This window comes from Aricia agestis, chromosome 4 (genome assembly GCF_905147365.1).
Source record: "Aricia agestis chromosome 4, ilAriAges1.1, whole genome shotgun sequence".
In the NCBI taxonomy this organism is placed as follows: Eukaryota; Metazoa; Arthropoda; class Insecta; order Lepidoptera; family Lycaenidae; genus Aricia; species Aricia agestis.
This window is the reverse complement of record NC_056409.1, coordinates 16896237-16924025: the sequence shown is the minus strand read 5'-3', so window position 1 is coordinate 16924025 and position 27789 is coordinate 16896237. Positions and strand designations below refer to the sequence as shown.

Here is a 27789-nt window from a genome sequence, read left to right as displayed (position 1 = left end):
GAGGGCAGATAGTGCTAGCGCGTCGCTCCGGACCGGCGCACGCGCATAATATAATATCTGATATCGGCTTCGGTATAAAAGACCGCGGATCCTTCATGCGGCCAATTGACTTCCCGACCGGTGGAGACGGAACCATTAAAAATATATAGAACCTCCTTTTTGGAAGTCACTTCGAAGGAAAAAATGGCCGACGTAGAAGTGAATAACGATGACACCAATGAGGTGGTTCTGGCGAAGGGAGTGGCGATGGCGGTGCTGTTCTCTGCCTCCATGATTTGTGGAATAGTTCCCTTGTTTTTGGCCAAAAAATTCAAATGGATCAAGCCCGATGAGGCCGGCGATCTGAAGTCGAAGAATAAGGTTGTGATGACCCTGCTGTCCTTCGGAGGAGGTGTCCTGCTGTCGACCACCTTCCTGCATCTGGTGCCAGAGGTCGACCACAACATTGAGGATCTAGTCTGTGAGTAGTTTTGGTTATGTTCAATTTTTATAATGTCAGGCTGCCGACTGCAGACAATAGATTGATTACCTCGCGTGAAAATTTATAAAATAAATTATGGTAATGTCGATTATGTATGCATAATTTATTAAGCTTTGAATAATATTAAAGAGCAACAAAAATAATTTAGCAAAATCACAAGTCGTAACAAGTAAAGCGAGGTTTTGGTCGAGTGACTGGGCATTTACGACACACGTTGCTAAAGCATTCCTCAGCCTCGGAAGTGTAGTTTGGCAATACTACACCTGTTCACACACTTACCATGTGTCTATACAGTAAAAAGTATCATTGCGAAACTGTAGGTGAAAAAAAATATATTTCACATTGATATTTTATGAATTTAACACAATTTTTTAACTATATTCCAATAGTTTATCTGTGATAAGAATATTTTTGGTTCAACCACAAATCACAATAACATAGATCACATACATAATATCTGATTTAAAGTATTTTAAAACAAAAACATCATTGACAAACTTTTGACAACGAAAAGAGTTCAACGGTTACAAATTAAATTTTCCGGAAAATTACGCAATATCCTACCCTTAATTAATTAAAAGTTTTGAGACACTTCATTCCAATTACTTATATACAAACAGGGTGATTTTAAATCGTGGTATGCAAAATCGGAAAATATAGAAGATAGCTAAAAATGTTGAAAGGATTTGCGGGCTTCATTTTAATATTTATTGTTAATAATTCATATCTACATAATATTTAAACTTCCTGTGATATTTATTATATGTTTGGGTGTTTATTAAATTATCAAGTACTGGACTACTTAATTATATATATTATTTTTTTATTATAAAATCAATGACAATCTTTGTAAACGGAGCGTAAAATTAGCTCGTCTCGTCTGAACTGGGGCGCGATTGTCAAAAAAGTTCAATTGCTTATTAGCTATTAGAACGTACTGGCTGTAGACATTTGCATTATCTAACACTTGCGTAACAGTCACTGGGTATGTGTGCCGGTGACCGCTCATCTTAACTGGAACTATTGGTTCAGTAGTTCACGAGTTAGGGAAAATAGTGCAGACCTGAAAACTGGCTTACTAAAAAAGTCATCTAAGATTTTTGGTTTGGTTTATAATCTTAGATCACTTTTTTTGGACTTTGGACATAAAAGTTTTCACATTATTTTTAACTGATAGCTAACGCGCATAATAATAAAATAACACGTAATTTAGCATTTTTTTAGCCTCTATAATTTTCTTAGGCAACAATTATATCAAAAATATGCTTTTTAGTTTTTATGATAGGAATATAGCTTATTTTTAGGGTTCCAAAGGGTAAAAACGGGACCCTATTACCAAGACTTCGATGTCTGTCCGTCTGTCTGTCTGTCTGTCTCCAGGCTGTATCTCAAGAACCACTATAGCTAGACTTCTGAAATTTTCACAGATTGTGTTGGTGCTATTGCCGCTATAACAAGAAATACCTAAAATAAAGTTAATATTTAAGTTAATTTCCCATACAAGAAACGTGTTTTTTTGGCCTTTTTTGCTCGTAATCAATAATGGCAACATCTAGGCACTTGAAATTTTCACAAAATCCCTAATTTAATTTGTACTTTATTAATTAATCATAAAATTTAAAAGTAAATATTTAAGGGGGCTGCCATACAAAAAACACATTTTTTTTTCTACTTTCACTCTATACCTACCGGTACGGAACCCTTCGTGCGCGAGTCCGACTCGCACTTGGCCGATTTTTATCCTGCATGAAAAATTTTAACACCTTTCAAATTATTTTAACTCAGTTAAAACAAACTGAAAACTTTTATGCATTCGATATTTATATTTAATATTATCGAACCTACCGCACTTCGCCGGTTAAACACGTTTATTGTATCACTGCATGGTATCGTAACCGGAACTATACTTCTTCTTTAGACTTCTTTGTACATTTTCCAAGAACTTCAAACGTTGCGAACATCTTCCTTATTCGCATTTAAATATGGGTGTTATAAGATTTTTTATAGCGTTTGCACCATAGAAAATTTTAAGCATTATTGACATTACCCGACCAAATAACGCATTATTTGGTCGGGTAATGTCAATAATCAATTTGCCGAGGCTTGCCATAGCCCAACAAAATCACGATAATCCGCCAACTGCCCATGATACTTTTTTGTTGTTGTGTTGTGTTTGTGTTTTTGAAATACATACATACAGTACTATATCTTTTAAAGTAATAATTATTTAGCTTTGCTGAACGTTTAATTTAATACGTCTAAATTAATTATGCATATTGCACATGTCATAATATAACCTAACATAAAATAGTCAGCAATAGTCATTCCATTAAGTCAGTTATATTCGTCGCTCAAAACTCGAATTAATATCGTGTTAGTATTCGGAGTAGAAAACAATATTACAAATAACATTGCGTAACAGCAGGAAAATATACATAGTGCTAACATAAATAGACGTAGTGCTTTGAAAATTTTAGGCTTTAAAGGAGTGAGCACACTGAGACGGGCCGTGCCGGGGCTCAGCGTGCCGGGGCTCTTCGCAAAAATCCGCCTCCATACAATTTGTATGGAAGCGGATGCGCGTATCGCACACTGTGTCGGGGCGCAGCGGATTTCCGCTTCCATACAAATTGTATGGAGGCGGATTTTTGCGATGATTATTATTAGTTATTAAAGTACAAGTATTATTTAGGCCTTTGTGAAAATTTCAAATGCCTACCTACTGCCATTATTGATAACACCATTATGGGAGCGCCCCTTAAATATTAATTTTATTTTGTTTTTAGTATTTTTTTGTTAAAGCGGCAACAGATCTATACATAATCTGTGAAAATTTCATTAGTCTAGCTACAGCGGTTCTTGAGATACAGCCTGGTGACAGACAGACGGACAGACAACGAAGTCTTAGTAATAGGGTCCCGTTTTTACTCTTTGGGTACGGAACCCTAGAAACATATCAGTTTTCCTCCAACGGTTCATTAAAAAGCTTAACCTAAATGTCGTCTCGTAAAGGGAAATATAATACAATGTATATTCCGAGTCGGGTCAGGTAGGCCACCCTGTATAATGTATATTATACATTATACAGGGTGGCCTACCTGACCGGACTCGTGAGCACTGTGTATAAAAAAAATATACATAGGAATACACAAAACGTGTCTAGTCAGGTCAGCCTGACCGACCGGACCGATCAGCCTCACCGTATACGGAGGCCTTAAGTAAAGCTATGCGCCGGACGCTCAACTATTTGACTTATTAACAATTCAATAAGGGAAACAGAGAGCATATGCATACGCGCATCGCATACGAATATAATATATCGGACATTGCCGCTTATTGTCGACCACGTACATGGGCTTATGCAAATTACCAGAGAAATGTATACGTCTCACTTATACTTACTCTATGCTAGGTTGACTACGGAGCCCTAAAACGGAACCCTATCCAGCTGATTTTTTGTAAATTGATAGGTTATTAGTTATGTACTTAATTTAAGAGTGACATTGTCCTACAAATGGAACAATCCATATTTTAGGACGATCAATCAAAGTCTGAAATCCTTTCTATCTCTGTTAGCTACCACTTTCAAGATTTTTCGCAGATGGGAAGGGAACCCGGACTACTATCCCCTAGTATTTAAAAATTAAAACCGCACTGTGTAATACGAATATTATAGTTATAGAGATAGAACGATTTGTTCTTGTCCTTTAAACCACTTTTGTAATATATCAGTTTAAACTTTAATGATAAATGTAGGAATGATACAATACTTATAATGATTTCCAGCAACCAGGAAGTTACTAAAATATGCACTTTGCTAGGCAACTTTGTTAATGTCGAAACTTTATAGCACCATTTTTGGTAACAAAAACTCTCTTATACAGTACATTCCCTGCCTGCCTAGCATACGTCAACGAGATATCTCACTCTACATGTTTTCTCGATGTTTGATGGTTTGTTTCTTCATCTCTATTGACCCTAGCATGACAAAAATTTTTTCTCGCGTCGTCATCTCTATCTCTCTATAATCGAAATAATACATTTTTATAGAGTTTTGTCGAGATAACGTCGAGATTTTGACAATATGAGACGAGTAGTTTTTAATTATCTCGAGAGTGAGATATCTCGTTGGCGTATGCTAGGCAGGCAGGATTCAAAGTATCTCCAATCTTTAGAGATTTATATAGACAAAAAGTCTAATTTCGGTCCAGCGATTTAAGTGTGGGGGGGAGGTAAGTAAGAGACACAAGACAGAAAATAAATAAAATAAAAATAAAAAATGTTTTATTTCTGAGTAAATTTGAATCAAGTTTTTTCAGAATGTCTACCTGATGCCTACCACCGGTACGGGAACTACCCCGGCGAGAAGAACCGGCGTAAGAAACTCGCACGGGTTCCACTTTTTACCAAAAAAGTGAGAGAAAAATTGTTCTTTTAAAATAAAGTTTACAATTTTGTAACTTAATATTATATACAATGTCAACATACATAATTGTAAGTCATAATATAATAATGTAGAAGTAGCCTTGCAAGAAGCCATCCTACTCCCAAGATGTGCCATCTTCTATGAAATCATTGACCTTATAATAAGCTTTGGCACACAAACGCTCTTTGACTACTTTTTAAATTTAGTAATGGAAAGATTTTGAACGTTTTCTGGGATTTTATTGTAAAGGCGTATACATTGACCTTTAAAAGATTTACTGACTTTACTAAGTCTGATCACTGGCATGTCCAGCTGGTGCTTATTTCTAGTATTTCTACAGTGTATGTCACTTTTAACTTTAAATTTATTTATATTTTTTCTAACATATATTACATTATCCAAAATGTATTGAGAAGCAACAGTTAGAATACAAGTCAGAACATATAAGTCAGAAACAAAGTCAGACTTACAAACGTATGAAGGTTTCCTCAAGCTAAGCGGAGGACTTGGGTTAGTGCTGCATATTGGAATTTCCCACAAAACCTGATTTATTGTCGAATAACAACAAAATTCATTTTAAACGTCATTTTCTTTCTTAGAAGTAATAAAATTCTGTTACCACTTACCACAAGAATATAACTTTCATATTATATTGAGTTAATTTTTGCTAAATAATACCAGATATATTTTGTTAGTTTTCTTCACGGACGTAAAAATTTTTTACGTCCGTGGTTTTCTTTTGAAAGCACAAGTTGTAATTATTGTACGTTTTATTTCCATGTATTATTAGTTCAATAATGTGGATTAAAAATAGTTTACACAAGCATGTCACAATGTTATGTACGATAAGATATTACAATTGATCGCGCATACCCATATACCTAGTATCGATAGTTCATTAGTTGCAGTAAACAATACAAAAACTCACTTTGATATTATCACCCATTAAATCAGGAAAAAGATGATAAGTAATGCGACGTAAATAATAATAAGTCGGGAAAAATGTAAAACCAGTCTCCCAGACCCTTTACTCCTTGTATTCGACAGAGCTCTTATTCAATTTAAGTACTAGTTTCGATAGCGAATTTAGATGTCAAAATGTATGAGATTTGACACAACGCATCACAAGCGCCATGAGTCATGACTCATGACCTTAGGGCCAGGCCACAACACTACGTTGCGGCGTCGCATCGCAAAAACAACCTTAGAAAAGCAATGGAGATTTCGCGATGCGACGCGACGTCGCAACTCGCAACGCAGTGTTGTGGCCTGGCCCTTAGCGCTAGTCAAATTACATACATTTTTGACATCTGACTTCGCTATCGAAACTAGCGAATGCATTTTCATGTCTTACTTCTTTAGTCAGACGCGGTCTGAGGTACAATTTTGTCATGGGTAGGTAACCAAATATACAACAATTCATAAATCATACATAATAATATAGTAGCCGTGGCTTTTCACGGCTACCCGGACTTGTACATATTATACCTGCCTCGTCCTTAATTGACGCATGATTACCCGCGCGTGAGGAAACCTGTCAGGGGCGTGGGAAATGGTACTTATTGACTGCGGTTACTTAGTTTAGAGATATACTAGCTGTCCCGGCAAACGTGTCTTTGCCATATAAAGTATTTCGCCCGTATTATTTTATTGAAGTGACTAAATAAGTCTGTCACCATGGCAACGTCCATCGCTATCCCGTCGCACAAACATTGGTTGCTGTCAGTCTCGAGTTGTAATAATTTACTATTATTTATTCAACAAATACACTTATCAATATAAAAAGTACCCAGTAGCCGATTCTCAGACCCACTGAATATGTATATAAAATTTGGTTAAATCAGTAAAGCTGTTTCGGAGGAGTACCTACGCTATCTAACATTGTGACACGAGAATTTTATATAAGTTATAAGTGGGAGATCGCAGACGACAGACGACATCTCCCTTATAATTATCTTTACGCCGATGATGGAATATTCTCATACGTAGGTATAATACATTATATACAAAGTTCCAAAATAACTCAGAAAATTATACTGTACGAGTATGTAATAGCGAAGCTACAATTTTTGCTTTACGTTACGTTACAGAATGCGTTGCTTTACGTTATAACTTATAAGTTATATGTTATAACGTAGGTTATAACGCAGCGCAACGAAACCAAGTGACCTCGATCTAACTTCTAAGATGACATAGTACATGGTATTTTCAAACAACAAGCACTAACTTTTAATGATGAAACTTTTGTTTAAGTATATCAAAAATACACGTTTTACTACTTATATTTCGATTGCACAGTTCATACTACGCAGTTCGTTGTAAAGTCAAGGGCGAGTTTTGTTTATACACCTCGTAATGAAATATCTAATACCTAGGTTATAATATAGGATCTAATCAGATCTCAAATAAATAAATGTTTTTATTTCTTTTAGACAACATACATTTAAAGATTATTTTCATTTCCGCCTCTTAACATTTAAATAGGTACTAAGTTGCGATTCATGTTGATCTAAATGAAAACAAAAAATTTTAAGTTGAAAATTGTGTTTCTGTAATTATTACGGAGTTAATACGTACTTATATTAAAATTGGTAGATTAATAGTTTATACGGAAATTTGAAAACAATTAAATTAAAATTTAACAACTTAGAAAACTACGCGTTTACATAGTGTTTTTTTTTGCTTGAATAGTCATTGGAATCGGTTTGCTGACCTTCCCAGTCGACGTAAGTTATTACTTATTATTATATCTACAGTCTATCCTGAATTTCGCCCGCAAGATGTTGCTTAGAAAATAGTTTATCGCGCGGGAAATGTATATTAATTATTTATTCTTGATAAATTCGGGAAAGGAAGGAAGGAAGGATACTAGTTATGTCCTTTCTCGCTACTCATAGTATTTATATGATATCAGCAAAATTGGTTCAATGGTGTGGGCGTTAAATAACAGACAGATAGACTTTCGCATGTACATTAGTATAGATTTATTTATTAAAGTGTCGATGCAAACAGGAGCATATAACTCAAGAAGTTTTGCAACATGTACGCCTACGGCCTTACAATGTATGTGTTACATATTCCCACACAAATACATATTCCCACACAAATAGAGCGCTAACGAGAACGCTATCTTATAGTATCTCTGTCACGTGGAGTAGAACAGGGGTTCCTAATCTTTCAGGATAAAGGAACATTAAAAACATTATTTCTTCATAAAATTGATTTCAAACTAGTATAGAATAAATCTGTCTGTTTCTTTTATTGTTTAGACTTTTCTCTATTTTTGATTAATGTTTGAATTTCATCAATTAATTATTATTATCCAAGCAATAAGGGTAACGAACAAACAAACATGCACTTTTGTATCGTTCACATTTTCATGGACACTGACGGAGCTCCTGCGGTTATATAGAATTTTGAATAATCCAGTATAGGTTCTGTAGACACATTGGGAATCCCTGGCTAAGCCTCTAGGCTTAAAGTTTACTGAAGTCTGCAGACTGTGCTACATTGCAAAGTAAACGCGGACATATTGGCGTTCATAGTGCCTGCTGTGTTATGAAGAAAAAATTCCCGCTATACTCAACATCACTATTCTCTACACTCTGAATTGTACGACTTTTGGAGACTTTGATCATAATAAATCATACAAATACTTAGTAATATTGATGCCCACAAAAATTAAAAAATCGGCTAAGTGCGAGTCGGACTCGCGCATGAAGGGTTCCGTACCGTTAAAGAGTGAAAATAAGGAAAAAAAATGTGTTTTTCGTATGGGAGCCCCCCCCCCCCCCCTACATATAAATTTCATTTTGTTTTTAGTATTTGTTGTTATAGCGGCACCAGAAATACATAATCTGTGAAAATTTCAGAAGTCTACCCTTTCAATTATTTTTAGGGTTCCGTACCCTTTGGGTACGGAACCCTAAAAATAATTGAAAACCCACAGCCCACATGATGACATTATTATAATGTTACATCACCGGTAACTCCGACATGATAAATTATGTTTTTCCTTTGAACGTTAATTTCAATATTATAATAAACTCTATAATTGCTATTGTAATATTTAGTACCTATGTAGATTGCACTTGTAGAGGTATTAATATGGTCCGGTCGCTATAGTACATGTACTAATGGAATTGGTAGATAGGTCGTAGGTAGTAGGTCCGCCATAATATGTCTACGAAATCAATTTCTTCGATGCGACCTACTCAAAAAGACCTTGAGTCCAAGTGATTGATCGATCGATCGATCGATCAAGAATCGTCAGATTGGGATTTGGGATTGTTCAGAACTGAGAGCTACCGGATACTGAAAGGACTGCGAATTACCGTTGGCCTCTTCCTTCCGTCCTTCCGTCCTTCGTAGAGCTTCTTCTATTGCCCTACAAACAGCAGCTTGCGTAATTCCTTCTCTTAGACTAGGGTTACACGCTCGGTCTGGCATCAGTTCAATTCATCAGTTTGGTCAGAATGACGGAAAACCTATTGTCTAACCGGTTAATTGACGACTGATATTTTTTTATAATTTTCAGCCAAGTAAAGTCGGACTAAAGACAGACAGACGGACAGCAAGCGAAATCTTAGTTACAGGACCCGTTTTTACTCTTTGGGCACGGAACCCTAATAAGGATTATGATCAATGCTTCACGGTCGCGTCTTTGAACTTGTGTAGCTTTGTAAATTAAGTATATTCATGCAAAAGCGTAGCCTTAACATTTCATGCAATTTCAAAACGGCACACTCGAGACAAAAAGCCGTAACAGATAAGATAAACGAATTTCAATTGTCGTTTATCGGCGTCCGTTTAATACGTTTATCTGATAAACGACAACATGACTTACGACTTCGTCGCATATTTTGTTTTTTTCCGCAATACGGAGATAAAAGCAAATAGGCATATTTTAGTAAATATGCCTAACGAGCGTAACGAGCCAAAAAAAACATCTAAGAAAAGAGATCATTATTATAAAACGAATGCACGTTGACCTTTGAATTTACGCTCTTCGTAAAGTTTTACGTACCTAGTAAAACGAGGTATATTTGGCAGGGAAAGAAGTGTGTCATAAAATTCTAATTTACTCATGAGTCACATGATGTACTTAGTTATTAGGTAATCAAGTAGTTCATAGCCTAATCATTCAAATTATGCAATTAATAAAACAGTATTGTTATGTCATGATTCAATGAACAGGTAAAAGTAAATAAAATTAGCCCATTACAAGTTCAACGACTGAGGATAAGGCGTTAACAAATAGAAAGTCTACTAGAACAGAATAACCGATCACGTATTATAAATTGTAACTCGTAAAAGGGTCTCGTACTGGCTTACTCATACTTAAATATGTCGGTTAGTCTATTGTCCGCTTTATGAAGAAGAATAAAATCGATTTCTGTTAACTATGACGATTCGAATAGGGAATACAAGTTATTACGCAAGGGTCAGAGCAGAGGGTACGTGCTACAGTTTCATTAGATAAATAATTAATTGAAAATAGGTTTTTTAATTCTCTAAAAATCGGTGAACTTATATTTAAAAATATATCATTAATTTATTAAGTTAGTATAAACTATAAATAGAATTGGTTTTAAACTAATCTGATACAAATTATAAATATTATTATAATTTGTATCTCAGTTTAAGACCAATTCTATTTTTAGAATACCTTTTCACAAAGTGTAGGTGGTAAGCCTGCACTCATCTTAGAAAGCATAAGTTACTTGAAGGTCGAAGAAGCAGACTAGAATCTATTATTAAATACAATATACGCCCACAGAGGACTTTCGTAGGCGTGTATGAAATCATCTCTAGTCTCTACATTCCTTCGGTTCGCGTAACCCTTCGTAGAGCGACCGACGACGCACGTATGCGAATGTATTGTGAATATATTTTATTAGGTGCTAAAGTGAACAATAATACTATTTAATCACTTTGAATTTATAACCTTCTGTTTCAGTGCAATCCATTACATAGTAAAAGTGAAACCGTTGAATTTCAGGATATGAATAATAGCTTATTATTTTTACACGTGTCTCTATTATCTTTGGAAAAGTATCCTACTACAACTACCCAATAAAATATAATATACTTACCGTACCATAATTTGTTCGTGACCTCTATTCTGTAGACTGAAGGTTGTAACTCGTAGGACGTCTTTAGAGAGCTTTAAGGTTCAATAAGTCCATCAAAATATTCAAGCTCGGTTAAAAAATTTAAATTCAATCAATCTTTATGCAGATCGTATTTTTATGTGCAATTGTTCTGATTAGCAAACAATTGCAGTCTTGTATGGAATATATCGATTTCGTTCCGAATTCCGATGGTCGATAGGGTGTCAATTCGATTGAAACAATGCTGCATGCAGATTGCAGACATTTTCCATGGAATTGTTTGTAACATTTGAATTTTGATGCAAAATAAGATTTCTAAGAACAATACAATATATCTACATCGTAATTAATCATATCTAATTAATATGATCATCGTACATAATTTATAAATAATGTTCCAGTCTTTTTTCTATTTTCAATTGTTTTAGTAACCTGACTAAATAACTTAAGTCTGGCATATAATCATATGCCAAGTCTGACATATAATCATATCATATTATAAATTATAATCTATTACCCAGATATAAAATGAAAGAAAGTTATTCATTAGGAAATCACTTACAAACTAGTTATTCGCTATTTGAAAATAAGAACGATTTAACTTTCCACTGGTTATTTCAGTAGTTTCAGAAGGTTGAATAAATTTGCGCTAGGCTAGCACATTCTAAACGCGGTCTACTAAACTCGGTTATGGTATAAGGCACATCAGATAATATACCGTGTAATCAATAGATAGATTCAATAAAAGAATAAAGCTACGAATGTTTCATTTAATATGAAGTTTTTTCCTCGCCTTGTGCTTAGGACCATTAAAGCTAGTACTTGCTAATTGTTGACGAGAGCCATAACAGCGAGCTGCGCAATTGGTCTCGTAAGCATCAATCAATAAGGTGTGAATCGTAATTTAGCTCATGTCGAGGTCAGCGGCCCACTTGGCATGGGGCCAATGCGATTCCTGATACGTTTTTATGGTTCTTTAGTTGTGACATCTCGCAGCCTCCCCTCGTGGATGCGGCAGAATTTTTTTCGCACTATTGACAAAGGTACCTGGCGCTTGCTACGAAATTTGACTTCTTCTTCTTCTTTTGGCGTATATGTATGATGCCTCCTCGACACTCCTCGCTTAGGAGTTGCCACTTGCCAGCGTCAGAGTGGAGGTACAAATGTTCAGTTAACTGTATACTGATTGCCGAGCAAAAGTAGTCAAATTACATTCGACAGTTTCGACAGTGAAGTTAGCAAGCGTCATGAGTCATGACTCATGTCGCTTAATATCGCGATATGTCAAATATCGCGATATCGCGATATAATTTTCTGACATCTAACTTCGCAGTCGAAAGTCGTAGCTATCAAATGCAATTCGGCTAAAGGCTATATAGTTACATGACTAACTCATAAGAAACATGCGCAATGCGCATGCGGCGATCAAAAATAGTTTTGTGAGACTCGCGATGTTTGTCGCGTAGCAAGCAATCTATTGCTTACCTATACTTTTTTTTTTTTTTTTTATGAAATAAGGGGGCAAATGAGCAAACGGGTCACCTGATGGAAAGCAACTTCCGTCGCCCATAAACACTCGCAGCATCAGAAGAGCTGCAAGTGCGTTGCCGGCCTTACTATAAGGAAACAAATTGAAAAACTTTGTAGTTTGTATCTTTTTTTGTACCTAGTACAATAGTAAAATTGTCGAGTTAACGCGACAGTAATGCTCTAAGGCTCTACGCCGACTGTAGGTTCTACTACTAATATCATAATTATAGTTTCCACTTTCGTTAGTTTTGTAAGCGATTCGTAGAAACTAGCACGAAAGCCAAGGTTGACGTACCAACTCTCCATTTTTCTAAAACATTGAAACAAAACAGTCACGCTAGGCGACAATTACATCGCCTGCGAGTGTTGGTCTTGAACTTACGTTTCACTATCGTCCACGGTCCACGCTACCATTACTTCACGGTCAGTCAAAGCATATTGCAAAATAAATTGTATAGGTAGAACTATAATATTATCTTTATACTTGACCGCCCATATCAGGCGCACGCACACATAAGAGTGAGCTTACGTAACTTTAAAATTTAAGGAACAAAATAATGCAGCAGCTCTAGCGCGTTGAGTTTCAGTTCTAGGGCACAGATTGCCTTACTGTATGATACTTAAGAGGAGTCCACACCGCCCTTTTTTCCATACAAACGTTGTCCCCTGTTTTCTCCCTGGATAATGCTAGTAAAGTTATAATTTTTTCCCTGAATATCTACGGCCACTAATACAATGTCCCTATGTTTTCTTTTTTTTCATCATTTAATTATTAAATAAGATATGAACGTTCAAAAACATAGGAACACAGCTCAAGCCTTTCTTTAATCTTGAGTGAAAAAAGTACTTAAATCTGTTATGTTTTGGAGAAGGAATCAGGGGACAACGAAACGTTGATTTTCTGGATTTTCTGCAGTTGTCTCTATCGCATTCTGCGGTATAGGCTTGAGGTAAGGGAGACAGCTATAGATATTACTCGTACTTTTTATTCATTTCTCTAGCGCCTGGTGTATCCTCTTAAATTATGCCTATAAGATAACAATATTATGGTCTCAGGTGTTTTTGACGGTGAATAATATGAGAATCGATTAGGGTTGACTGGAGTTAATTTTCTCAGGAGCTTTATTCATTTTTAGACTATATACATGGTTAGTTTCTGTGTTATACACTATTCTCCTTAATTAAAAAAAAAATCCGGGATATTATTAATATAATTTCTCTAACTAACCGATCACAACACAGTGTAAATAAATACTGAATCTCAAGCATCAATTCATGTTTTTATTCTAAAGTTTAGAATAAAAACATACATTGATTTTTATTTTCGATTGACATAATGCATGTTCTGTTTAACAGAGAAAATAAAAATAAATAAAATATATTATATAATTTCCTACTCAAATTTCAACCGCTGCAGCTGTTGTAAAAATGTATTTTCTTTTTCGTTTAATATTTTCGCTTTACCGCTAACGTGGTAGGAGTTCGTGCTAAAATGTCAAACATTCCTTTTCCGTAAACCCGGCAATGAAAGCATTAGTTCCCCGGCTTATGCGAGAAATAACAATATCATCTATCTATATAATATTAATACGCGAGTGAAAATCTTTGGATCCCTTTTGACGAAAAATGCGGAAACGTAGGTTAATGAAATTTTGCACAGTCAGGTATAGTTTATATGGTGAAGGAGCTGTGCATCGAGCTAATATTATTTTTAAATTATGCTTTTATCATACATTTTTTTAACAAATAAAACATTACACACACTACAGTGTGCACACTACGATCTTTTGAATGACAAGCCTACACACACGAATTGTACTTTTTTATTTTTGGTTGAAGTCTGTATACTTACTACTCCAATATGTAGATGTAGGTACGAGCACGATTCTATAATTTGATCAGTTCGATTCGTCTTACACAGTTTACAATAATTTAAATAACTAATTATACTAAACATGAGTTTGGTATAATTCTCCTGGCTTAAAGTCAATTGAACAAAATAAGAATTGTAGAGTTCCTCATCCTCAGAAGATGTTTTGTGTAATGTACGGAACTAAGCAGCTTATGACTTCCTACGGACTTGACAGCTTTAAGCTTTCAATATTGATTATTGCCATGCCATATCTCGTTGACCTTATATTTATACCTTTAAATAGTTTTTACGGTCATAATTCACACAATATTAGTCATACAAAAGATATTTTTCTCCTGTTCTTGTTGTTTATAAAAATATATTCAGGGGTCAGGGTATAATAAAACTAACACACTTTAGGGTGTGTACACTGTACAGGTTATAATATAATATAGAGTTCATTGAGTTTCAAAAAGTGTATCATGATACCCATTTTGAATAAAAAGATATTTTATTTTATGTTTTTTATTGTGAAAGTAGCAGCGCTGCTTCACAGCGAAGTCTGTATAGGGGTATATATTCACACCCTAAAGTATTGTCACTTAGTTTTGTTACTGGTTTGTTGTGTTTGTACTTTGTATAACATAGGTCATAAACTATAGAGTATATTTCTTCTTGCTTCTAGAGCTTGTTATATTTTATTAATTAAAATATATAACAAGCTCTCTAAGATATTTATATGTTTACATTCCGCGTTAATATGAAGCCAAGTACTAAAATATACACCAGTTTATTTCAATCTGGGTCAAACTTGACTCGAGTTGCGGATGGAGAGATGAAAAGATCTTTATAAATGTTGCAATGTCAACTCATAATGCTGAAATATCAAGTAATCTAAAAAAGTTTAAATTTTTTGGACAATACTCAGGATAAATTCAGACAAATAAATTAAATCCTAAGATGTTATATAATAATAATGTTATAAGATTTTATCCGCAATGCAAATTATATCTAAAGCAACTAATATATATTCTGTGTCTAAAGAGACAATTTTATAGAGGGTTGTTTTGGACTCCAAAACTGGAACAACATTAAAATAGGAAAGAGGCAAATGTTCGCGTGTTAATTTTAAGTTGACACTACACAGTACCTCGATATTTTTATCCTTACATAAAAAAACATAGAGTTTCATTAGATAGGTACTTACATTTTTAAGGACTGCAATGCGATATCCGTGACGTTTTTATAAGAAACGTGACTATATCTTGAATCTTCCTAGGATCTGAATTCTATACTATTAATTACCTACTAGTCATTGTAGTACACCATACATCAATATTTCAGTGATCGCATCTGTCTAATGACTTACAATTATGTATGTACTGCAAAAAACTCAAACTGTTAAGACAATAGCTGCATAAAGTCTGTTGAATAACTAGAGGAAATTAACATTAATTGATTTGATGTTGGAACTGTTGGAAGCGGACGTTAGATAAAACAATAAACTTTGTTTACAGACTTTAAATAAGCGTGACTTTAGGTGTTCAATTGTATATATTAATTATGAGTTACAGCCTTACAGAGAACTTGCTGCTTGCACAGCGAAGATGCTGCATACTGGTGTCGCTAAAGCCAGAAACTTTAAATTGTTTGACTTGACATGTGCCAGGCCTCTAATGCATAATTTAAATAACCTAAACTTTGTTTGGCTGTATGAACTGAACTACTCACTGTTCATATTATCAGCATGTTTAACTAATCTATCGTGCAATTCAAAGTCTTGTGTAACAGCGTTACCAATCACTAATGAAAACATAACATGAAAAGTCTTGTCAATGTATTCAAACATTAGTATAATTTTAAACATTTCATGTTTTTAAATGCTTCATTGAGTTTATTGTAGACATTAAATATCTACGAACAAACTTTTAAATACTTACATATTGTTACCTTTAAGCGCTATAATTATCGTGTGGTTTTGAAAGGACATTTCTGCTAATACCATAGAGAGATTCTAATAACGCCGAACGCCTCGCCGTTACCGGTTACACACACACGCGTAACGAAACTACACCTTTCCTTTGGAGATTATTTACTGTTACGCACACAAGAGTCAAAAACTACTCCTTGCCACTGAGTATGCTTATGACCTAAGTTGTCATATGGAGCGAGCTGCAGTGACGGATACTTGATGCCCTAACTAAGCAATCCATGGCTGTGGCCCCCCCTATCTGTACTATGTCAACTAGAATCGGTCTTTAAACCTTTGCCGCTTAAAAACATTAGTTTTTTCCAAGAAACTTTTTTTGATATTGTGGTTTTTGGTGAGAGTAAGACGTGAACGTGCAATACAAGGACATATTTTTTTGTGATCCCTCTGGTGCCCCCTCAGACGTGATTGTCTGTGTTGTGTTAAGGGTTAATCTGTCACTGGCGAGCTGACACGGCGGTTAGTTAAAGCCTCTTCGGTTTGATAAGGCTTTTTCGTTCTTTTAACTTGGTATCAGAATGTACTGCTATAATTGCACTCTCGTAGACGAGGCAGTTCTAGCCTTGACATCTTTTTTTCTGGTTTACGTAAGAGCCAGTTCCGGTAGTACAAACTTGGGAGTCGTGAGCGAGATGCACGTCGCTGATCTGGCCTAGCATCACGATACCGGTGTGTCGTAAGTCAACAAACGAAAAAAAAACCTAGATAATGACGAAATAGTTTCATAATCGACGTAAAAGTTAGATAATTATAAATAAAATAAATAAAAATTGTTTTATTTCGAATAGATTTTAAGAAAATGCTTTCAGAATGTTGATACTACTGGTGCCTACCACCGGTTCAGGAACTAACACGGCGAGAAGAACCAGCGTAAGAAACTCGCACGGGGCCCTGCACTTTTTTGCCAAAAAAAATGAGAAAAAAAATCTTTTAAGATGTTAGAATGACTAGGGCCTCCTAATGCCTCGGGGCAGGGCAAGCAAGCATCCGAATGGATACGGAAATAGCCGAACAAAACAGGTGATCCACAAAGCACTTAGAACGACTTATAAGTTATACTGTTTATGTAGTAATTTAAACTTCGTCTATTTTCGTATCCATTCAGCCTGCCCTGCACCGGGGTATGTTCTAGATGCCGAAAACGCTATAGCAAAGGTATAAGCATACTCTCTCTTTGTTTCTTTTTCCTAAGTTTGTTCAGTCTGTTTCCTTAACTATTTATAAACTATTTTTATTTTATTTTAGTACCGTTTTATCCTGCTACTGTAGCGTAAATTCGAGGTTGGTGAAATAAATAAATAGATTTCTAACATCTTTTTTCAGGTGTATCGAAGGCTCGTAGTCCGTAGACCGTATAGCGGCCGGAATGGAACTTGAATTTAGAATCCTGTGTTGAGATTATGTTTTAAAAGTAAAAATATTAATATGCTTTGTAAGCATTAATTATACAATACCTACTCACATAATGCAACGATAATAATATTTTCAGTCCTGCAAAGGCAACGGACCGCAAGGATAATTTTTAAAATTTTATAACCCACGCTATCCTTTGCTCTGATAAACGACCGTTCATCGTTTACAATAATACCAACATAATAATCATAATATTATTATCATGTTCCATATTTAAAAACCAGCCCATTTAGCCGAAACTTTTTCGTTTTCGCTTCGTTATAGAATCGCCGATCAAAATGTATGGAATTGACATTAGACGAGTCGAACGTCAGCGTCATATTAACGAACGCTTATGTGATATGTCAATTCCATACATTTTCATCGTAGATTCTAAAACGAAGCGAAAACGAAAAGATTTTGGCTCACCCCGCTGAGCTACATAAAACTGGCGGGCTTTGAGTGAAAAACTGTGATGTAATGATTACTGTGACCCCACATTTAGAAATTACGTTACAACGCTCGACGAGCCGAGAATTTAAAAATAAAAACTATCTAGACCACGGATTTCCGGTCTTTACGACCGGATTCAGGACCATTTAGGTAACATGATACCTAAGTCCTAAATTATTATACTGAACCTTTAAATGATACTGTCTGGCGTCTAGTGTCTAGACAAAATGACATTGTTTTCCTTCCCGCACTATACTAACTACCAATTGACATTAATTATTACTTTATTAGTATGTTGATAAAAACTTCAAAGCAAATACTATGTAGTTAATATGTATTAATGAAGGCGAAAATCAATACTATATCGATTTAATTTCATAAAAATAATGTAAGTAAAATTTAGTTTTTTTTTTACTAGATTTTCAAAGTTAATACTATAAAAGTTTTATGAAATACTAGATGATGCCCGCAACTCCGTTGCGCCAAAACTCGTTTATCGCGCGGGAACCGTACATTTTTTCGGAACAAAAAGTATCCTATGTCCTTTCCCGGGACTCTAAGTATCTCCATGCCAAATTTCAGCAAAATCGGTTCAGCGGTTTGGGCGTGAAGAGGTAACAGACAGACAGACACACTTTCGCATTTATAATATTTATGAAATTGCGCTTGCGCTGTGTTTCGCCGAGTGAGAGAGTTTACCGGAGGCCCAATCCCCTACCCTATTCTCTTACCTACCCTCCCCTATTCCCTTCCCATCCCTACCCTCCTCTATTCCCTCTGAAAAGGCCGGCAACGCACATGCAGCTCTTCTGATGCTGCGAGTGTCCATGGGCGACGGAAGTTGCTTTCCTAAAAAAAAACTATTTTATTGAATAATTATTGATGGATTTATCAATAAATTAAAGGTTACTTAGTTCATACATACTTAATAAGATTTGCCAACATACTGCATTTTTAATTTAATGATAAATCCAACCATAACTACATAATCCACATACAGGATTTGGCAAGCGCAACGACGATAGGTCATCTACATTATATTTCCTCACAGTCAGAGAAACTGGTATCCTGTACAATCTGCATTAACAAAATATTTCCTTATTTGTTTAACGATTCGCACTCGACAAAGCCCTATGCTACACCAAAAAGTAAACTAGGCACCTCTTACCAAGGATACTGTATGGAAGCAGGTGCCAACTTAATTCCTGCGTGTTGTACTCTTTGTGGTCTTTGTCGTTCACAATGGCATAATTAGGTATGTAATTCAGCGCGCGTAGATCATTGTTTGGGCAGATGCGTACATAATTAGCGAGGTAAACAATACTGATTTTTTATTTGTCTGTCTGTCGCATCTCATTGTTTACAAATAGTGTCCATTTATGGTGTAAAATAATGTAGACCAAGACCGTGAACTCGCTTTTCTATTGAAAACCTAATTTACATATTTCCTTGCTAAAAATAAAATGGAGAAAGTGACGCTTGAACAGCTGAACCGAATACGATGAAATTTGGTGTGAAGAGACTTTGAGATACCGACAAAGGCACTTATTATCTATTCTGTGACAAAGGATAGTTTTGTTGGGTTAAAATATACCTAGTTTTTATGCGCGATAAATTAATTTTGCTGCAACCGAATGGCGGACTTAATTTAGTTGAGTAATAATTAAGAATTTAAAATATGTAAGTAGGTAATGTTTTTAAATTTTGTTACGCTTAAAATTAACTGGTATTTCATCCGTAGCTCAATCCGTAGCGTATTTAAAACGTTTCGCGTTGATTAAGGCAGAACCGACGTTATTAATAAAATTAATATTATTAATACAAATCGCCACGTTTTTGATAAGCACGCGCGGTACGTGGTTGAAATCTTTAAGCCCAGTTTGGCGCAGGCAGTATGTATAATAGATTATAATTTGTGTCGTGGTATAAATAAATCATACATTCCGATACGAATATCTTAATCTAACATTTTCTGTTAGATATTTTTCTACATTTTCACAATCGATTTTGCACAGTTCTAATAAGCTATAGGTAATCGATTTTCTGAGAACAGTCTGGCTGGCGTTGAAAAGATTACGACATTAAAAGAAATAGGTACGTGTGGCACTCGGGGACTCCCGCATGCCACGGTAAAGCTTAGCATTTTTTATCAACTTAATAAATGCAATTAATATTATGATTCCATACGTCTAGTCGCACGCACACAAACACCGTGCCGAAGTCTGGAAACGCCAACCCGAGCGAAAGGAAACGAAAACTTCATTGCGGAATTTCTTTAAGGGAGTGACAGACACGCGAGTAAGTACGCGGACTTAGGGCTCAACGACCTTACTCGCCTGTGTGTCACCTAAAGTTCGCGTACTTAAAGATCGCCGCGTAAGTTCGCCGTCTTGGAATTTTACTCGTAGCTCGTACGTCTGGCAGCACTGCGAGTCGCGAGCCGCGAGCCGTCAGGCGGTGTTGCCAACACGACTGATACAAAATTTACTAAACTTTGTATCAGTCGTGTTAATTTACTGTAATTAATGCTAAAAATTATGCTAACATTTATCAGTCAAATAAAACCTTTTTTAATTTTAAATCTTTAATAATCAACAAAATCTCAATTTATTTTATGTTATCAAACAAAATATTAATTTATTGGTGTTCATCGATAGCTGATGCTGCTGATGTACCTACATGTAGACGTAGAAAATTCATTGTCCAAACTATAAATCTCCTTGGTACCATGAAGTTAATATACCTAGCGGAATAGAGCTTCGAGCTGTCAAACGAAACCGAAATTGGTTGTCATCTGTGTGAAAAATATGTACGTACGTATACACTTAAGCTTTTCGATTTAGTTTTTTCTTATTATTTTTGAAAACGTAATATGATATTATTCCTAAATAACACAAAGCTTCTTCCGTCGACGACATGGTAACCCAGTGTACTCGTGTGTCACCGACGCAAGCCGAGTAAGTTCGCGGACTTAAAACCCTCGTACTTAAAGTTCGTACGTCTATCACCGACGCGAGCTGAGTAAGTTCGCGAACTTAAAACCCGCGTACTTTAAGTTCGTATGTCTGTCAGGCACTTTAAGTGCCTGACAGACATACGAACTATATTTATTCGTTCGCCGAGCTCAAAAGTCAAAGCCCGCGAAAGCTAAAATCCACAACCGAATGTAGGACCTCGTCCTTTTCTTTTGTGTCTCGATTAGAGAGCAAAGTCACGAATACATTATAAACTATAATTATTTATTAATACTTATATGGAAAAGTGTTTCATTTTGTCTATGTTACCTAATTACCTCTTCGAACTTAAAATACTTTTGGGTAAGGGCAAAGGATAAATGTTATGGCGGAAATAAACGAATTTCGTTGTTCGCTGTGAAAAAGCGGGCAGCAAACATTAAGAACCCCATCAAAATTACACGATTCTCTCTTTCTAGGCCAAGGACTGATGCACGAACTTGACTTCTCGCTGTCAGCGCTGCTGATGTGCACCGGCTTCTTCATCATGTATCTGGTGGAGGAGCTGGTCCATTTGTACATCCACCGTCGGGAGAAGAGGAACGCTAAAGCGCAACCGCTAGTGAGGAACCTCAGCCTGCGCAAGAGTCGACGCAGCAGCGACGAGCAGGGAGACAAGAGCGTCACCAACTCCACTGCTGATCTCATTGATGAGGACTCGATGAAAAAGAAGGTAATATCTTTATCCTGCAATATATCTACAATATAGATAGAACATTATTTATTACAATAGAAACAAATAACGAAACAGTACAAGTAGGCGATGTTACTGTTAATTTTATTCCAATTTATTAGGGTTAGGGCAATTATTATGAGCATCACAGATCACTGCAGCAGGCCGCAGCTTCAGGGCTTGGCACATTTTTATAGCTCCAGGCAACATAGCCCTAAGAGCGAAGCCAAACGAGCGTAATTTGTGAGTCATGGTTTGTATGAAAAAATATTTACGCGGCAGAAATTCTACGACTTACAAATTACGCTCGTTTGGCTTCACCCTTATAAATAATTTTGTTTTTTTTATTATTATGGCTAAGTAAGCATGCCTGAATTATTGGTTGCTTTTATTAACCAACGTTTAACAATGAAAATTATACTTACCTAACATACAAAACCCGCTATCTAACTAACTACGTAGTACATAAAACAATTTTGTAATACCATTGTAAAACAACACAAATGAAATGACTCATCCATTCAACCCTATGACCCCCCAGGACACGGAGCACCACCACCACCACCCTCATGGCCACAGCCACATGCCGGTCGCCGCCGCCGATGACGTCACGTCCGCCCTCCGCGGCCTCCTCATAGTACTCGCCCTCTCCATACACGAGCTCTTCGAGGGCCTCGCCGTCGGTTTGGAGTCCAGTTCCTCGAATGTCTGGTGAGTTGAAAACCAATAAAATAACTAGGTACATACAATTACGTTGTAATTAAAATAATAACACGTTTGGGTAATGCCCCGTTCAATTACTTTTTAGTAGTGTCCGACTGAAACTGATTTTTCAGCCGAAACCGAAACCGAACTTTCAGCCTTACTCTTAGTTTCGGCCGAAACCGAAACCGAAACCGAAACTTTGTAAAACATTCAAAATTACGATTATTTACTGAAATTTATTGATTTTTAACATAAATTACAATTTTTTAAACTAAAGAAAAAGTACCACATTGAATTTTTTACTTTTTGCGATATTTCTTACCATAAATATTATTATTTTTAGACTCGAATAACTTTTTGTACTATATTCCGTTTTTTTATACGTTTCGTCTCATTCACAGCAAATCCGATTTTTATCTTCTAAACGCCCAGTATTCGCGTTTTAACTTCATAAAACACATGTCCACAGACACACAGATTGAAAAACATAGGCGAAAAAATTGTTAAGTTGACAGTTTTCACAGATATGCGTTTGGTTAGCTTATTTATCGTTTCTTGCTATTTGTTACTAAAACAACGTGACAAGGCTCAAAGATGATAAAAATGTATAAAAATCATCAATCAAACGTATAACGTAAACTTAGATTCATTAATTGCGATTAAATGAAGAATATAAAATCTATTAGAAACAAAACGAGATTCACGTCGCCATATAAATGCGTTCATTGTTTAATGAGAACTTAGTTTAATAAAACGTGTGATTGGTGAAATCCCCCTTAATGAATAACGAAGGATTACCCTAAGAAACAAGAGTAGAAGTTATTTGAAGTTATTTTATTTAGGTGCGATTCATCTAAGAAATAGAACGCGCTTAGTGTACACAAAATTGGTTCTATACGTATAAACGCGTTTATAGCACCAAATTGCATTTCACTAACATAAAGTTCACAACAAATCCGAGTTTTATCTTCAGAACGTCCAATGTTGCAAGGTTAAACTTCATTAAAGCCTTTAACGTCCTGCCAGTGTAGTGTCATGGTGAATCGAAAATCATAGACGAAAAAAAGTATGCGTTTGGGTAGTTTATATAAATCGTTTCTTGATTTTTTATTGATCCCCGTAGGAACGCGTTTAATGAGAACTAAGTTTAATAAAACAAAGTTGCGCGATTGGTGAAATCCTCCCTTAGACATACTACTGAACGACGTACTACTGAAAACAAAATCAATAATTGCAGTACTACTACTATTTTTATGGGAGACATGGACACGACCGCGATCGAAGTTCAAAACGAAATGACTAAGCAAACTTGCAGTTGACGTCCCTTTTTTTCTCCAGAAGGCGTTTTGCCACTAAACCTGAAAAATATACTGAGGGCTGCAAGAGTGAAGCTTACGGGGAAGTGGACTAGATAAGATTCTAGCAGGGTAGGAACGGTCTAAGTCCTAAGAGATTGCGTGTCCAAAAAATTTGTGAGGCGAGATGATTTACTAGATAAATCTCACAAGATATATCCTAAGATATCTTATAATCTCACAGCCAAACAAAATTCTAAAGTAAATAAAGTTCGCACACAATATAATCAATTTATCATAGCATTTACTAAATCGTTTGTTTGGTAAACATTGTTAAAATAGCACGTAATTTGCCAACAGTTATATATATTAAATAAGCCTGCTTTTATCGTAGAAATAAAATTCAATAATATAATTTCGATAAAAATAAGTTAAGGCAATTTAATGAAAATAAAACGAAGTGCTAATTTTTGATTTGAGACTAATCTGGAATACATAATCTCAAAACATGATTAAACAGATGGTGGTGAATTGAGCCAGGGCCTCGTTGGCAAGCAAGCTCGAGTTAACTGCGAAGTTTACCGAACGATGCATGAGTTTCGGTTTCGGTTTCGGCTATATTTTGGCCGAAACCGAAACTAAGGCCGAAACTAGATTTTTTGGCCGAAACTGGCCGAAACCGAAACCGAAACCGAAAGTTCGGTCGGTCACTACTTTTTAGTCATAACCCCGCAAGAATGGTCATAGCAGCGCTATCTAGTGGCGGGTAGCGGAACCAAAAAGATTTTCTCTACAAAATTTTATTCCTACGATAAAACAATTTAAATTTTGAATAGCTCAATATTTTAATGATTTTTGAAATTTATATACCTTATTCCAGGTACATGTTAGGTGCCGTCTCCGCGCACAAATTGGTAATAGCCTTCTGTATCGGCGTAGAGTTGATAGCTACGCGGACAAAGACATGGCTTTCCGTGTTGTACATCACCACATTCGCCATCGTCTCCCCCATGGGAATCGGTATCGGTCTCCTGCTGGTGGGTGGTGAGGGAGCGACTGCTGCTGGAGTATACTCCGTGGTGCTCCAGGGGCTGGCCTCGGGAACTCTACTCTACGTGATCTTCTTCGAGATCTGGAAGAATGACAGGACCGGCATCCTTCAGTACATCTCCGCGTTAGTCGGCTTTGGCCTGATGTTTGGACTGCAGTTGTTGAGTGAGTTTAATTTCAGTAAAGCTTTTAGTTACTATAATATGAATACTCTAGTCTCTACATACTAGGGGCGTAGCTACCGCCATATATGACGTATCAAATATACGGGGCTCCCGGACAACGGAGGTCCCCAACGTGAATTTTTAGGGCCCTTAGAAAGACCCTTGAAAAAACTTACTTTCGCGGGGCCGCGTATAAAATTTTGCTTCGGGGCCCTTAGGAATGGTAAAAAAAATTGATTACTTTACCGTTTTGACAAAGACCATTATACATTTAAGCGGCAGCGGCTGCCTGCCTGCCTGCTACTTTTCTGCAATTCTTTTTTGTCAATATTAATGTGATATGTTTTTTTCAGCTGGTCACGCGCACACCCACTCCCACGGCGAGTGCGTCCACAACCACGAACACAGCCATGACGAGTGAAAAGCCAGAAGTCTGGTGCTGGCAGCCTGTCACAGTCACTGAACAGTCAGAAACGTGGTTTACTGTCAGCCGGTCACATCCACGGGGCAGCTACAAACGTCGTCATGCTGTCAGCCTGTGCCAGCTACAACAAGAAGGAAATTGGTCCTGTGGCAGAGTGCAGACTGACAGTCCGAGGACCATTAGCCATAGAACGTAGTAATATACCTAAGGCACAGAATATATACCTAAAGCTCAATTTATACAGCCGCGATATGGAACGTAATGGAAGCGTCAATTTCACCTCATGACGCGGTATTATTAGCACCGGAGGATTGTCGAGAATTTCGGCTTGTATTTTTTTACTGTTTTACTGTTAATTTAAAGTACATTGAGCTTTGTGCTACAGTTTTGCTGCAAAAAGTCGCTTTCGTTCCGTGGCGGTGTGAAATGTAAATTGAGCCTAATTGTACATACTCTATGACGTAACAGAGTTGAAATATCACAATAATGTGCGCTTTTATAATACTGGGCGTCACGTTATCGTGGAAGCCGACTTCCACGATAACGTGACGCCGCACAATCAATAATGTCATTCTATAGAGCGATCTCGAGACGCTATTTTATAATAATTGCTCAGCTGCACTCTCATCTGACTTTTTGTATATAATATTTTGTATCAGCGCATCTTCGACCGCACGCGAAAATAGAATTTACTTATAACGAGAACATTGTAATTTGTACTTACTTCAGGATAAAAAAATATTAGTGGCCAACACCCAGTTTCAGTGAGATTTGTAAATTATGTATAATATATTTAATATAATGTAGGTATAGGTAACGTAGGTACATCTATATACAGGGTGTAACAAAAATAAGTGATAATACTTTAGGGTGTGTGTGGTGCAGCGCTGAAATACCAAAAAAATTTTTCACTTTTGTATGGGGAAACTCATGACGCTCGGGCCCTTGCCCACAACGATGTAAATTCTATGCTTGCCCATATAAAAGTGAAAAAAAAATCGTCTTTCAGAGCTGCTACTTTCACAGTGAACTCTCTACAAGGAACATGTACACACCCTTAAGTATTATCACTTATTTTTGTTACACACTGTAAGTATATAAAACTCAAAGGTGACTGACTGACTGATTGACATAGTGATCTATCAACGCACAGCCCAAACTAGTAACCACTGGACGGATCGGGCTGAAATTTGGAATGCAGGTAGATGTTATGACGTAGGCATCCGCTCAGAAAGGCCACCTTACAATCATTGTAGGTTTTTTCAATATGGGTAATTTTATATTTGCGCTAAATTAATAGTGTTTTGTACAATAATTATTATACATAAGACGTGTAGTAATGTATCTACTGTGCTCGATAGAACCAGTGTATCGCATTTCAATCTTTCGACTAATTAATGTAGAATCCAAAAGTCCTGCGCCCTTTCTGTCAGCAGATGTAATTGTATTATTATTTATTAGGTAGTTATTAATTGTTCCTAATATTAAGTAAGCTATTTAATAATCATAATTTTTACTTAGTATTATGAAGATGGGAAGTAATAGTAAATAGTGAACGCGTTATTGACCATAACTTTTCACGTTATTAAAATAAAACCTAGACTTAGAGAGTAACAATGTCTTCTAGTCAACGCTGTAATTTTAATATACACAGTGAACATTGAACAACAATCAAATACTTAATGTATTTACAGAACAGAGGAGTAGTGGACATTTAACCATACATGGTTTACTTTGAATTTTACAAGGAAACAAAAAAAATTACAAAAATTACCCCCTTACTAATACAAATATAGTACATACCATGTATTTACACCGCTGTCTGTTGTCTTTGTCTAATAAGTATAGAAAAGTCACATGACAAACTACTTGAAAGACAGCAGACCTATATTATATAGGTATATTTAGTTATCAGCTGTGTAAATATTTTTTATAAGGAAGGGGGTTAATATGTACCAACTACCAGCCATATTTTATATTTAGGAGCTAATATAACGCTATAAAACAAAAAATATAAAATTAGACTTAGGGCCTGATTCACCACTTCCTGACCAGTGCCGAATAGGCTATCCACCACTTAACTTGACAGATGAATTATGAAGAATATGTCAAAAAAGTTGTGAATAGCCTTTTCGGCACTTTATCAGAAAGTGGTAAAACAGGCCCTTAGTAAATTAGCTGCGAGTTTTGTAAAATATATTTTTTTTATATTCTGTACAATAAATAA

At 36.0% G+C, this 27789-nt stretch overlaps 1 protein-coding gene across 1 annotated transcript; it reads left to right on the top strand.

The window, feature by feature from the left end:
• On the top strand, positions 1–26440 carry LOC121726409 (zinc transporter ZIP1-like). The gene is made up of 5 exons (XM_042113757.1): positions 1–460; positions 21671–21924; positions 22466–22635; positions 24805–25139; positions 25492–26440. Exons 1-5 carry the CDS (start codon positions 184–186, stop codon positions 25557–25559), a joined length of 1104 nt encoding a protein of 367 aa, XP_041969691.1. The 5' UTR covers positions 1–183; the 3' UTR covers positions 25560–26440.
• The last annotated feature ends 1349 nt before the right edge of the window (positions 26441–27789 follow it).